Raw genomic sequence first — 13,619 nt, forward strand, 5'->3', positions numbered from 1 at the left:
GATTGGTTAAAACACAGATAGACTAGGAACATTTCCACGTGAGGTTCGTGCGTACAATTTTGAACAATATCTAAACATAAACGTCAGACACCCTTTAGACTGATTAGAGCTGACTCCAGACCTGTGAAACGGATCAACAATCAAATAGAACACACACACTTTAAGTATAATCTGTTTCTTATCCAAAGCTGAGTGTACCGTCAGCCGTCTTTATCAAGACTGGTTAAAAACTGGTATAATCTACATTCAGGCAGTTATATTCTTACTACACAAAGTCTATCTTGAATAAAAAGTAGAATCACTTTAAAAGATTTAACCGTAAAACTATAGCAAAATCACTTTAGACATTTTAGACAGTATTAACTCCTAGAAATAACAATAGAAACAGTTGTTTCCAGTCCTCAGTTCCACTCAAGATCTCCATGACCTCTGACCTAGTTTGCTGGCTCCTGAAAATAGGTATAAAGATACTGGCAAATCCACTGAACATTCTAATATTAAGCAATGTGTTAACTTATTCATTAATTAAAATCAATTCACAGTTAAATACTAAGAAACAGGATGATGAAAAGGATAAACGTTGGTCCATGATGAGATGGACTGGAAAGCAGAAATCCGAATCCTTCATGGCCAATCCTGGAGTACCTTGACCTTCTTTGCTTTCAGGAGTGTTGATGTGGAGGCTGAAGTATAAGGAGCGCTATCCTGCTGAAGAACTTGCCCTCTCCTGTGGTTTGTAATGTAATGGGCAGCACAAATGTCTTGATACCTCAGGTTGTTGATGTTGATCTCTCGCACACCTTCATACTGGATGTAACCCCAAACCATGATTTTTTCTTTTCTGTGAGAATCTTGGGTCCATGCAGATTCCAATAGGTCTTCTGCAGTATTGTGATGATTCATTGGAAAAATCTACCTTCTGCCACTTTTCTAAATGATCAACTAGAAGTCAAGTTATTATTTGTTGCTCTTACAGCTGAGATCGATGACAAGACTTTAATACTTGAATTAAGACAACTACTTGAAAATGTATATGACTCGCCTGTAAACATTCTCTTATAACTTAAAAATAGTTTTTAAAATCCCATATCAGTGTAGCAAGTGATTTTTACTGTTATGACTAAAAACTGTACTCTTATTCTAGCCTAATAATCCACCTACAATGGCTGCAGGAGGATCAATGATATTTGTCAGCGTGACCGGCACACACTCCTATTAGGCCTAAAGATTGGCTGAAAAAATGTAACTTTTTAACTCATGTAAAATGAGCCAATAAAAAAAAAGAAATTTGTCCACTCATTCTAAATGTTGATATATATATATATATATATATATATATATATATATATATATATATATATATATATATATATATATATTTACAGTGTGTGTGTGTGTGTGTGTGTATATATATGAATATAAATATAAATAAACGGACAACTCGGTTCTCAACAGCATGTTTTGTTTTTGGAGCCATCTTAATTATCTCTGTGTGGTTCTCCATTCTGTGTCTTTCTCATTATTTTTTCTACTGCAGTGTCAGTCTGTGGGCACAACTAAACATGCAATCATGTAGAAGTACTCTAGGGTCATCTTCTGTGGAGAAGCATTACTACATAGTAAAGAGGCACATTCTTGTTGTTTTGTCAGACTGACTGAGACAACTAGACTAACAAGAATGTTCTTAACTTACAGAAAGTTTTATAGTAAAGTGACCTCAAAATCAACTGACATGAAAATGTCCTGTCCTTCAGGTTTGTTTGTCCTCATGCTGGTCAGTTTCAGTGCAGTCTGACCAGTCTTGTGTTTGTGATGGATGGTGAAGGAGAGCTGCTGTATAGAGTCGTCTCGTGGGATCCTCGTCTTTTAGATGGTTTGGGTCAAATGCAGCCTGCAGGACCCTTATATGACGTTAAATGTTTTAATGGCTCAATCTCAAAACTGCACCTTCCTCACTGTGAAATATTCTCTGGTAGGTTCCTTTCTTCATACTTGAATATTAATGTTTTGTATTGGTTCATTTCCACAAATATTTAATACTTTGAATTTTGAAGATGTAGTCTGATACTGTCCATATAAAAAACTGCAGCTCATGATGCTTTGTTTGTAAATAAATAGGAAAGTCTAAGGGATTTTGATAGTTTTATAAAGACTTTAATCTAAAATGATAACTTAGGGCTGCATTATATTGGAAAAAAAACTTGCAATATACTATATGTATATTGCAATATGGATACAATTTCACCAGACTTGAATGACCACCATGACTTGAATAAAATGATTGTTTGCAACGATTTTGAGTACATCTCCCTGAAAATATAATTAACAAATTGCAAGCAGATAAATACAATAGAGCAAAGATACAAATGGAATAAATTGTGCTGTATGGTTTTCTGAGAAGTCAGTGTTCGCATACAAATATTTAATAATCAAAAATAAATAACTCTAAAGTCTTTATCATATGAATCATTAAATATAATTTATCCTTAAGACCGCACAGCCACAGGTCTTAAAAACACCACACATGACGTGTTTTTATAAACTGGCTAAAAAAACTGTGTTTATAAACTCAACATTGCACATCCTGCAGTGTAACTGCTGCAGATTTGTGATTTTAACACTGATATAATACATGCTCTATAATAATAATAGCTATACTTTTAAAATTTACCACATTACAAAATAGTTGAAAATGTTTTGCAGAGGGCGACAACATGGATGGATTGGCTGTAGCACATTTCACTGGAGGGAATATGGAAATAGTGCAGCCAATTACAGTGACAGAAACCCACGTGATGATTGACATCAGAGATCTCTCTCTATTTGGACTCCTCTGGATGAAGATATTTAGTCACCCCATTAGTGGACAAGTTTTGCTTTTCCTTCGAACACTACCTGTTGAAGAGGAAGAAGAGGAAGAGAAAATACTGAATGTTCACTTGCTTCCAGGGAATGTTCCTGTGTCAGAGGTACTTTAATTTCTTTCATGTTTTCTGTTTAACTCTTTCCCCGCCAACATTTAAAAAAAAAAGCCATTGGCAGCATTTTGCATTAGAATATTTTTTTGGCAAGGAATACATAGCCATATCATATATCAAAATACCAAGCCTCAAGCCTCTATGTGTTCATGTTTTATCATCAATAGAATGCAAGTGTAGGGTTCATCAAAACTGCAACCTTTCATTTTTCTCAAAGTAGTACATTTTCAATGACACATACAGTTGATGTCAGAATTATTTGCCCTTCTGAATTATTAGCCCCCTTGTATATATTTTCCTTCAATTTCTGTTTAAGGGAAAGAACACATTTCTAAACACAATAGTTTTAATAACTCATTTCTAATCACTGATTTATTTTATCTTTGTCATTTGTTTTTTGTCCCCAATCTGATTCCTCAAGGTCGTGCACTCGCACCAGGATAAAAAATACATTGAGACAACTTCAAAATGTCATTTGTTTCTTGAGCGGGAATACAGTCTACGTTGCCAGCCAGAGAACTGTGAAGTGCAACCGAAGGTAACATATGTTTAGCATTGATAAATCCTATTCATTTTCTTAAATAGTGCAAAGGGACATAAATAATAAAAACTGTATAATTTAAGGTATTGTATCATAGTCAATAAAACAAACAGACATACGCTCACTGGACACTTTATTAGGTACACTTGTTCAACTGCTCGTTATTGCAAATTTCTAATCAGTCAATCATATGGCAGCAAGTCAATGCATTTAGGCATGTAGTATTTCAGAAACTGATGATCTACTGGGATTTTTACACTCAACCATAGGGTTTACAGAGAATGGTCTGAACGAAAATATCTAGTGAGCGGCAGTTCTGTAGCTCAAATGCCTTGTTGCTGCCAGAGGACAGAGGAGAATGGCCAGACTGGTTCCAGCTGATAGAAAGGCAAGAGTAATTTAAATAACCACTCGTTACAACCCAGGTATGCAGAAGAGCATCTCTGAACCCACAAGACGTCCAACCTTGAGGCGGATGGGCTACAGCAACAGAAGACTACACCGGGGGAACACTTCTGTCAGCTAAGAACAGGAAACTGAGGCTACAATTAACACAGGCTCACCAAAATTGGACAATGGAAGATTGGAAAGGCATTGGCTGTTCTGATGAATCTCAATTTCTGCTGCATCATTCGGATGTCTGGTCAGAATTGGGCATGAACAACATAAAAGCAAGGACCCATCCTGCCTTGTAAATTGCCAAAAACAATGGATGCCCTTGTATCAACAGTTCAGGGTGGTGATAGTGGTGTAATGGTGTGGGGGATATTTTTTTGGCACACTTTGTGCCCTTTAGTACCAATTAAGCATTGTATTAACGCCACAGAGTGTTGTTGCAATACCATGTCCATCCAGTTATGACCACAGTGTAGCCATCTTATGAATATGGGTACACTTCCCATGTCATAAAATGTGAATCACATCAGACTGGTTTCTTGAACATGACAATGAGTTCACTGTACTCGAATGGCTTCCAGTCACCAGAGCTCAATCTAATATAGTAACTTTGGGATGTGGTGGAACGAGAGATTCACATCATGGAAGTGCAGCTGATAAATCTGCAGCAACTGCGTGATGCTATCATGTCAATATAGACCATGATATCTGAGGAAAATTTCCAGTACCTTGTATGCCACAAAGGATTAAGGCAGGTGTACCTAATTAATGTGTACCTAAAAAGTGTCCGGTGAGTGTTATTCTGTACTGTATGCTGTTTTTCACCCAGCTACCATACAGCAGGGATGTATGAGATTTAATGGTAGTCTTCTAGTCTGCTATCGCTAGTTAAGTTATCAAGTACTTGTGCATGCCTATTGACAGAACATGTAAAATATATTCTTCTTTCTGTTTTTAATTGGTAACTATAAACGTACTACTAATTGTGCAAAGTATCAGATCTGTAAAAAGTTCCCTCTTAGGCTTTCAAATGTAGCTCATTACAGTTAGCATGAAATCAGACTTAAATCTTCATATTTTTATACAGTATGTATATACTAGTAGTCCTTAAAATAAAAAAAATACACTTCATTATTTTGTTAAAATCTATTATTTCTCATAATATTTAATCAAATAGTATAACCTTACCTCACCTTTGAAAGTACTTTTCTTCAGCTCTGATTACATGAAATGGCCTTAGATGGGATCCATTTGTCTATAGCCAGGGTGTTCATGAATTTGTCAATCTTCCTCTATTTTGCTAGCAACGCCTTCCATCAATCCAGTTGGTTCCCAAACATAAAAATCATGCACCACCCTACATTTTTTCTATTTTTAGGACCGTTTCAAACAAATGTACATCACGATATGGAAATAAAATGACAATTTTAACTTCAGTTTCATGCCGACTTGATGCTGCTATTGATGTTGTTTTTTTTCAGAGCGAGATCTTTGAGCATAATAATTTTGGTCCAAACTTCCATCCCTCATTTCAAGTGTTTTTGAGTGTTGACGTTAAAAAGGTTGGATTGACTATTTTAGACAAAGCTGAAGATTGTAAGGAAGTGTGGAGCCGACCACGAGTATCACTTAAAGGTAAAAAACATTTGGTTGTTCAAACTTTGTGTAGGGGTGATTTTTTTATATGTTTGATGAATAATTTAAGTTTGTCTGTGGAGGCATTCATCTGTGTTGGGGAAGTTTGTCATAATTTTACGCAATTGAACAACAATTAAGCTGTTTTCTAATCTAAAACATAACTACACGGGCTATTAATGTGAAGGCTTTATTATTAAGGGAAAACAAAATACAAACCTACATAGCCCTGTGTGAAAATAGAGTTCAAGTTCTGTAGCCACACCCAAATCTGATTACTGCTACAGCTGTTTATAATCAAGAAATCACTTAAATAGGAGCTGCCTGACAAAGTGAAGTAGACCAAAAGATCCTCAAAATCGAGACCCAATCCAAATTCAAAAACAAATGAGAAAGAAAATAACTAAGATCTGTCAGGCTTGTTAACCTTTCCAGACATTTCTAAAGCATTGAGCCTGCAGTGAACCAAAGCGAGATCCATTATCTACAAATGGCAAAAACATGGAATAGTGAAGAACCTGCCCAGGAGTGGCCGGCCAACCAAAATTACCCTAAGAACGCAGTGACTACTCATCCAAGAGGTCACAAAAGACCCGACAACAACATTCAAAGAACTGCAGGCCTTACTTGCTTCATTAAAGTTGTGTTCATAGATCCACCATTAGAAAGAGACTGAGAATGGTTCCAAGACGAAAAACTGCTGAGCAAGAAAAACATTAAGGCTTGTCTTTTATTATCTTGATGATCCCCAAGACTTTTGGGAAAATACTCTGTGGATTGTTCAAAAAGTAAAAATTTTGTCTCATCAGTGTATGTCCCAATGTGTGAGGTGTAAAAATAACACAGCATTTCAGAAAATGAACACCATTCCAACAGTACAATGTGGTGGTAGTCTGTTGGTCTGTTTTGATCTTTCAGGAACTGGAAGATTTGCTGTGATAAAAGGAATCATGAATTCAGCTGTGTACCAAAATATCCTTAAGCAGAATATCTGGCTATCAGTTAGTGACGTCATGCTGAAGTGAAATTGAACAAAAGGACAATGATCCCAAGCACACCAGCAAGTCCACTTCTGAATAGCTGAAGCAAAACAAAACTAAGACTTTGGAGTGGCCTAGTCAAAGTCCTGACCTGAATCCAATTCTGAGATGCTGTTGCATACCTTTATCATGCATTTCAGGTTCTCGAAATCCCTCAAATGTGGTTCAATTATAACAATTCTGCAAAGATGAGTGTGCCAAAATTCCTCCACAGCACTGTAGCTGACTCATTGCAAGTTATCGAAAATGCTTGATTTCAGTTGTTGCTGTTAAGGGTGGCCCAACCAGTTATTATGTTTAGGGGCAAACACTTTTTCACACAGAGCTATGAAGTTTTGTATTTTGTTTTCCCCTTAATAAGAAAACCCTTTATTTGAAAACGGAATGATGTGTTTGTGTTATTGTTGACTAATATTTATATTAGTTTGATGATCTGAAACATTAAAGTATGACAAACATGCAAAAAATAATTCAGTAAGAGACAAACACTTTTTCACACCACTGTACATGATCAAGGTAAATAGAACTTTTCAACAAATTAAATTGCAAAAAGGATGATAAAGAACAATAGGTAACATTAGACAATTAACTCATAAGTAAACGTTAGTGAAAGCATTGAAATCAATCATAAGGTAATAAAAAAGAACTGAAGTTTATAAGTGATCAACTCCATTTAATAAAAATGTTGCATTGCTTTATTTTAATGCCTTAGGGGTTAATAAAAATAACCAGCTAAGATAAATGCATGTTTTTTAGTTGTCATTACACTGACTTAATTAGAATGAACTTTTCATTCATTAATTTTCTTGTCGGCTTAGTCCCTTTATTAATCTGGAGTTGCCACAGCGGAATGAACCGCCAACTTATCCAGCAGGTTTTTACGCAGCGGATGCCCTTCCAGCCGCAACCCATCTCTGGGAAACATACACACACATTCACACCCACACTCATACACTACGGACAATGTAGCCTACCCAATTCACCTGTACCGCATGTCTTTGGACTGTGGGAAAACCGGAGCACCTGGAGGAAACCCACGCGAACGCAATGAGAACATGCAAACTCCTCACAGAAACGCCATCTGAGCCAAGGTTCGACCCAGTGACCTTCTTGCTGTGAGGCGACAGCCATACCTACTGCGCCACTACGTCGCCTAGAATGAACTTATGTTAACAATTGGAACATTACTGTAGAGAGTTAATGAACAAAAGGCCCATCTATATTCACAGAATATTCAGTGCTGTAGGCCAGATTAACATGTGAAAATGTTTGGTTGAAAATAGTCTTCAAGAATTCGGTGCCGTGATGAACAACCGCTGCCTATACAACAATCTGAATTTACTTGAAAGGCATTCAAAACATTTAAATAATTCATAATTATCATATAATATCTGCATATGTCTAAATATTACTTTTCATATTGACTTTTTCTCATTTCTAATTTCATTTTTCACATTATTTTCTTAATAGCACCAAGTCAAGGAGTAGAACCTCCAGAGCACAGAATGATTTCAGGTTTTACTTTAATATTTCAATATAATGTCAAATGAATATTTTTTCTTATCATTGTTTCTTGCACATACTCTACACCACAGGTGTCAAGTCCAGTTCCTGGAGGGCCACAGCTCTTCACTAAATTCGCTTCAACACACTCACCTGTGGGTTTAAAACAAGCCTGAAGGACTCAATTAGTTTGATCAGATGTTTAATTAGAGTTAAAGCTAAACTGTGCAGAGCTGCGGCCCTCCAGGAACTGTATTTGACACTTGTGCTCTACACATTCTTTTAATGAGTAACATCAATATTTGGTTTCAATCAGGAAGTGAATTTGTGGATGCCCTCAGAGGTAAACTCATTCAGAGAGTTTCATCAGTGATGGCGATTGCTGACAGCCTGAGGAGCAAACACATGATTACAGATGAATTATACAGCGAACTTCATAATGCCGATACAAATCAGAGGAAAATGAGATGCCTGTTTATGGCTCTGGACTCTGGAGGAGCTTCTGTGAAAGCAGAGTTTTACCGTCTGCTAAAGAAGAACGAACCTCATCTAGTAGAGGAACTGGAGTCTGGACACAGCAAATCCTTCAGACGTCAGTAATGCTGAGAGTAAGGGTGCTTTCACACCTGTGAATCGATTCAGTTGTTCCGAAACAGAGATTACAATTGTTACATTGTTGCTCTTTACTCTTGGAGCGGTTCGCTTTCACACTGCAAAGTTTCTAATCGGACCAAAAGAGCTAAAACAAGTCACGTGCGAGTAAACTCTCCTTACATTGGTCAGAGTGTCAGGGTTTATTTTGCAGCGTCTCGCTAAACTGTCAGGACAGGTGGTGGTTTGGTGGTGATTGACAGGGTGCGCGCGTGTGACGTGTCTGAGGAGAGATGCGGTGGGGAGGGGTGAGAAGGGTGCGCGACGATGCCTATTTGAGGACCGGGAGGGAGATGCGAGATTACCGGGAGATCATCACTCGTTTGCGGGCATCCGGAAACTCACGAAACTTCCCGCCCTACTCATAATTCTCCCTTCATATAGCCGTATACCTATTACATATCCATAAAACACTGTGATATAACCGCGCTCGGATCGGATCGCTTTCTCACTGCAATCGAACTGCTCCAGGGTTCGTTTAAATCGAGCCGAGACCACCTCATTCAAGCGATCTCGGAGCAATTACTTTGGCGCGGAACAGAGCGCGATTGCCCTGTTCACATATGGCAAACGAACCGCGCTAACTGGGCAAACGAGATACGTTCCGAAACAAAAGTGTAGGTGTGAAAGCACCCTAAGTCTGAGGCATAAACTACAGCGTCAGGGTAAATATACAGGACTGTGTCTAACAAGGGATCCAGAAGCCTCTCGTTTAGTATATAAAGATGTAAGAGATGAGCAGCTTCACAAGTTCATATAAAAGCTGTTGTTCATGTTTATAATGTAAAATAGTTTCATATGCATGTTGTCATCATCTTCAAAATCCACGAAACAATAAAAAAACAAATCCTTAAATTGCTGTAATTGTCATGTTTTCTTGTTGATCTTCGCTGTGTTGATTGTGTCAAAATAATAAGCTAGTTTTACTCCCTACTTATGAGTATTGTATTTTTCAACAACTTAATCATGTATTATGCAAGGAATAATTAACAATGGGCTTATTAAAAATGCATGCGTGCACATTATTTTATAATTAACAGTCTGGGGTCATTTGTTCTGCTTCTACTAGTCTAGTACACCCAAAATGAATATTTACTCTCCCTCGAGAGGCTTTATAGCTTCATGGTTTTCCTCATAAAAGAAGACAGTTTGAAAAAAAATTTAGAAACGTGTAACAGTTGACTTACATAATGGGAAAAACAAATATCATGGTAGTCAAAAGCCCCTTTCACACATACAGACCTTTCTGCAAAATTACTGGCAAATTTCCGGAAAGGTCTGTATGTGTGAACGGGTCGTTTTTGAAAATGGTGGTAAATTCGTACCAGCAATTTTTCGCAAAGAGAACGTGTAACATTAAATTACCAGAATGCTGCTCTGTGTGAACTCAGTAGGAAAATTGCCGGAAAAAGCAAAACACCTCTGACGCAAGACGTCTACTCCAGCCAATCAGAACATTCAGACACATCTGCGCTGTTCGCCTTTGAATACTTTTCCAGACATATTTAGCTGCTAGATATTAGTTAGATAACGTTTTTGTTCATTATTAATGCCAACTGTGTAACATTTTTTTTTGATAAAATGGTTATGATAAGCTGTTGTTTGTTTACCTTTAAGCTCTGCTTCCTTCAGTTGCTCAACGCGTGTGCACATAAAGCAGCCGGTGAGCGCCAGCACACACATATTATGTACATCTCGACATGCAAAAGTGTCCTTCCATATGTTTACATCCGTTGTTACAATAGGCTACTTCTCCATCCACAGTTTGGTAATGTAGTCAAATGTTTACAAATGAAAGTGCGGCTGTTTAGAGCTTGTTTCTGGTTGAAGATGTCAGAATTTACCGGTATTTTGGAATAATTGTGTGAATGCTCTTATCCGGAAAAAATCCGTAATGTCTGTAATGCTTTTTTTAAATTTACCGGTAAAGTTGTTCCAGTAATTTTCCAGATATTTACTGGTATCACTGTGTGAAAGGGGCTAATGGTTACAGGTTTCCAACATTTTTCTAAATGTTTTTATTTGTGTGCATTTGAAAAATGAAGGGTGTGAAAAAGGTGAGAATTTTCATTTTTGCGTGAACTATCCCTTTAAAAACCTTAAAGTTGAGACCCAATTCAATTGTTATTTCAAGACATTTGCCAGGTTTTTGTATGTGTATTTTTTTATATAGCGCATTTATTGTGTATGTATATACACCCAAAGCGCCTCACAATCATTAGGGGGGTCTCTCCACACCACCAACAGTGTTGCAGCATCCAGCATGATGCGACGGCAGCCACAGGACAACGGTGCCAGTGCGTTCACCACACACCAGCTATTGGTGGAGCGGAGAGACTGATAGAGCCAATTCAGTGGATGGGGATGATTGAGAGGCCATATTGGGTAAGGGTCAATGGAGGGAATTTGGCCAGGACACCGGAATGTCATGCTCCTACTCTTTACAAGAAGTGCCATGGGATTTTTAAAGACCACAGAGAGTCAGGACCTTGGTTTAACATCTTATCCTAAAGATTTCCCCTTCATTATATTGGGCCATTTGTACTCACACAGATCACAAGTTGTGTGCCCCCTGCTGGCCTCACTAGCACCACTTACAACAGCAACCTAGTTTTCCCATCCAGATACTGACCAGGCTCAACCCTTCTTAGCTTCAGTGAGTAACTGGTCTTGGCCTACAGGGGGATTTGTCTTGTCCTTAAGCAGCTCCTGTACTTACAAATGTCATTTAAAAATCTTGTTGGTTAATTTTTTTGAGAGTCATAGGCTTTGAAATAACCGAATAATTCTGTGTATAGTTGCTTGGAGCCTGTTTGGAACTGCTGTAGCTGTGGGGTCCCTTTAAAAAAATAATGACACGCCTTAGATCTCCACAAACTAATCAGAATCAAACACTAAACAGTCCAAAGCTGTTAGTGTCGTATATGACAACAAGAGCTAATATAAAAGATGTTTTTATTTGATAATACTGTGGAAAAATAACCACATACAAATAAAAAAAAAGAATGTAAAAGTTGCTCTGAGGGAAAAAACACATCATGTAGGTATTATTCTTGCTTTTTACAGTTTCATCAGATGACTAAAACAAATGAAAGTTCATCATGAATGCAAAATGAAGCACAGTTGTGTTGTGGATTTCAGGAGTCACACTGAAACATGCTCACATTCACACACTAGAAACACAGTACTGCACATTCATTCGCTTGTCTTTCTGCCTCTGATATGTGAATTTGATCATCAGCGAGTTCATTGTCCTCTCTGTAAAGGTGCCGAATAAGTCTTGAAATTAAAGAACGTTGATTAAAAACCTATTTCATAACTGCACTCATTTAAACTGCAGAGCAGCTGTTTCACTGTAAAATGCAAATTTACTGCTCAATTAATAAAGGGAACACTTGGAGTAACATTATGTTGTTTAACCTTTTTGCAAATGTACTACCCCTATGTTCGGGATAAAATCCTCCACTGAGTTAATCTGCTGTAAAAATGCATCAGATAAATGTTTACAGTTAAAGTCAGAATTATTTGCCCTGTTGTTGTTTTTTTTCCCCCATTTTTTTTTTTTTAATGGAGAGAAGATTTCTAAACATAATAGTTTCAATAACTCATCTCTAATAACTGATTTATTTTATCTTTGCTATGATGACAGTAAATAATATTTGACTAGATATTTTTCAAGACACTTCTATACAGATTAAAGTGACATTTAAAAGCTTAACTAGGTTAGTTAGGTTAGGGTAATTTAATTAATTATTTACTTATTTTTTGTTGCATAAATCTGTTAACCAATCTCAGTCCTGATCAAAACTACTAAATTGTTTAGAAAATTTACAGGATTTTAACTCTTTAAATGCCAAATTCACAAATGATTTCACTGATTTGGTGAAAAACCCACACAAAATGAAGTATTTTCAATATGAAAAGTAATTGTGGACTTGATTTTTTCCCTCTTTTTTTTAACCCAATCAGTGACATCATTTATGAGTTTGGCAAATAAAGTCAACATCCTGTACGTTTTTAAACAATTATGTAGTTTAGATTATCGGTCAGTTCTTCGTACGTGGATTACTCAGTTAGCTGGATTTGGATTTTTTCATATAAACAGGATTAGATCGGGTCAGTTCAAGCAAAGGTAATACTGAAAGTATGTTCCCTATTCTTACCATTTCTTACTGTAGTAGTAGTATGCAATCTGCACTCCAAAATTAAAGGTACAAAAGACTGTTTCAAAAACAAAAGTGTTTCAAAAAGATCTAGACACAAACGTTATTTTAAGGTACCAGCTTTAGTACAATTTGTGTTTAATAATAGACATGCACAATATTTGACTGTTTTTTTTTTTGAAGGAATAATCATTTATGCAGTCATGCATATGTATTGACAGCTAATATGCTGGTGATTTGACACTTTTACAGATATCGAAATGCTTTTTTGATGCAAAATTTATTTAAACACACCCAGTTTTCCTTACGCCGATTAAGAAACTTGAATAGACCTAGGCTACTATAATAAAGCAAATCTGCTCTAAATGTAACACTAAATAAAGTGCTAAATACTTTTGAGTCTTGGCACATGAAAAGCCTGCAGCCCACAAGTTATTGTGTATCATATTTAAAAAATCATTTACAACGAATTTGATGTAATTTTGCTCATGCGAAAAATTGAATATTAATCAGATGATGTCATTACGCGGCTGTTCCGTCAGCCAATCGTTGCATTGCTGATCATGATTTCAAGGATCGATAGATTTGTCCTTCACAACACACACAGCAATCTCAGATCAATTCATTCAGACGTTCTAATCTGATTCGCAAACTTGTTTGAAGAACCAAATTAGCCAGAGACCAGTTATCAAGATTAACAGATCCAGGATCT

General features: G+C 36.8%; 2 protein-coding genes across 9 annotated transcripts in view; both read left to right on the forward strand.

The window, feature by feature from the left end:
- si:ch211-195h23.3 overlaps window positions 1–9,599 on the forward strand; it is a 35,606-nt gene extending 26,007 nt beyond the window's left edge. For 6 of the 8 annotated variants that reach the window (XM_087238597.1, XM_087238596.1, XM_087238598.1 and 3 more), the window contains 6 exon segments: window positions 1,755–1,972; window positions 2,704–2,969; window positions 3,400–3,516; window positions 5,397–5,550; window positions 8,061–8,105; window positions 8,410–9,599. In XM_087238597.1, the coding sequence (XP_087094723.1) occupies window positions 1,755–1,972; window positions 2,704–2,969; window positions 3,400–3,516; window positions 5,397–5,550; window positions 8,061–8,105; window positions 8,410–8,693 (1,084 nt within the window). In that variant the 3' untranslated portion in view covers window positions 8,694–9,599. 8 annotated transcript variants of the gene reach the window in all.
- Window positions 1–13,619, forward strand: part of LOC147846472 (uncharacterized) — a 563,173-nt gene that overhangs the window by 511,770 nt on the left and 37,784 nt on the right. The gene's annotated exons all lie outside the window — the stretch shown is intronic.

This window comes from Danio rerio, chromosome 2 (assembly GCF_052040795.2).
Source record: "Danio rerio strain M-AB ecotype USA chromosome 2, GRCz13ab, whole genome shotgun sequence".
Lineage (NCBI taxonomy): Eukaryota > Metazoa > Chordata > Actinopteri > Cypriniformes > Danionidae > Danio > Danio rerio.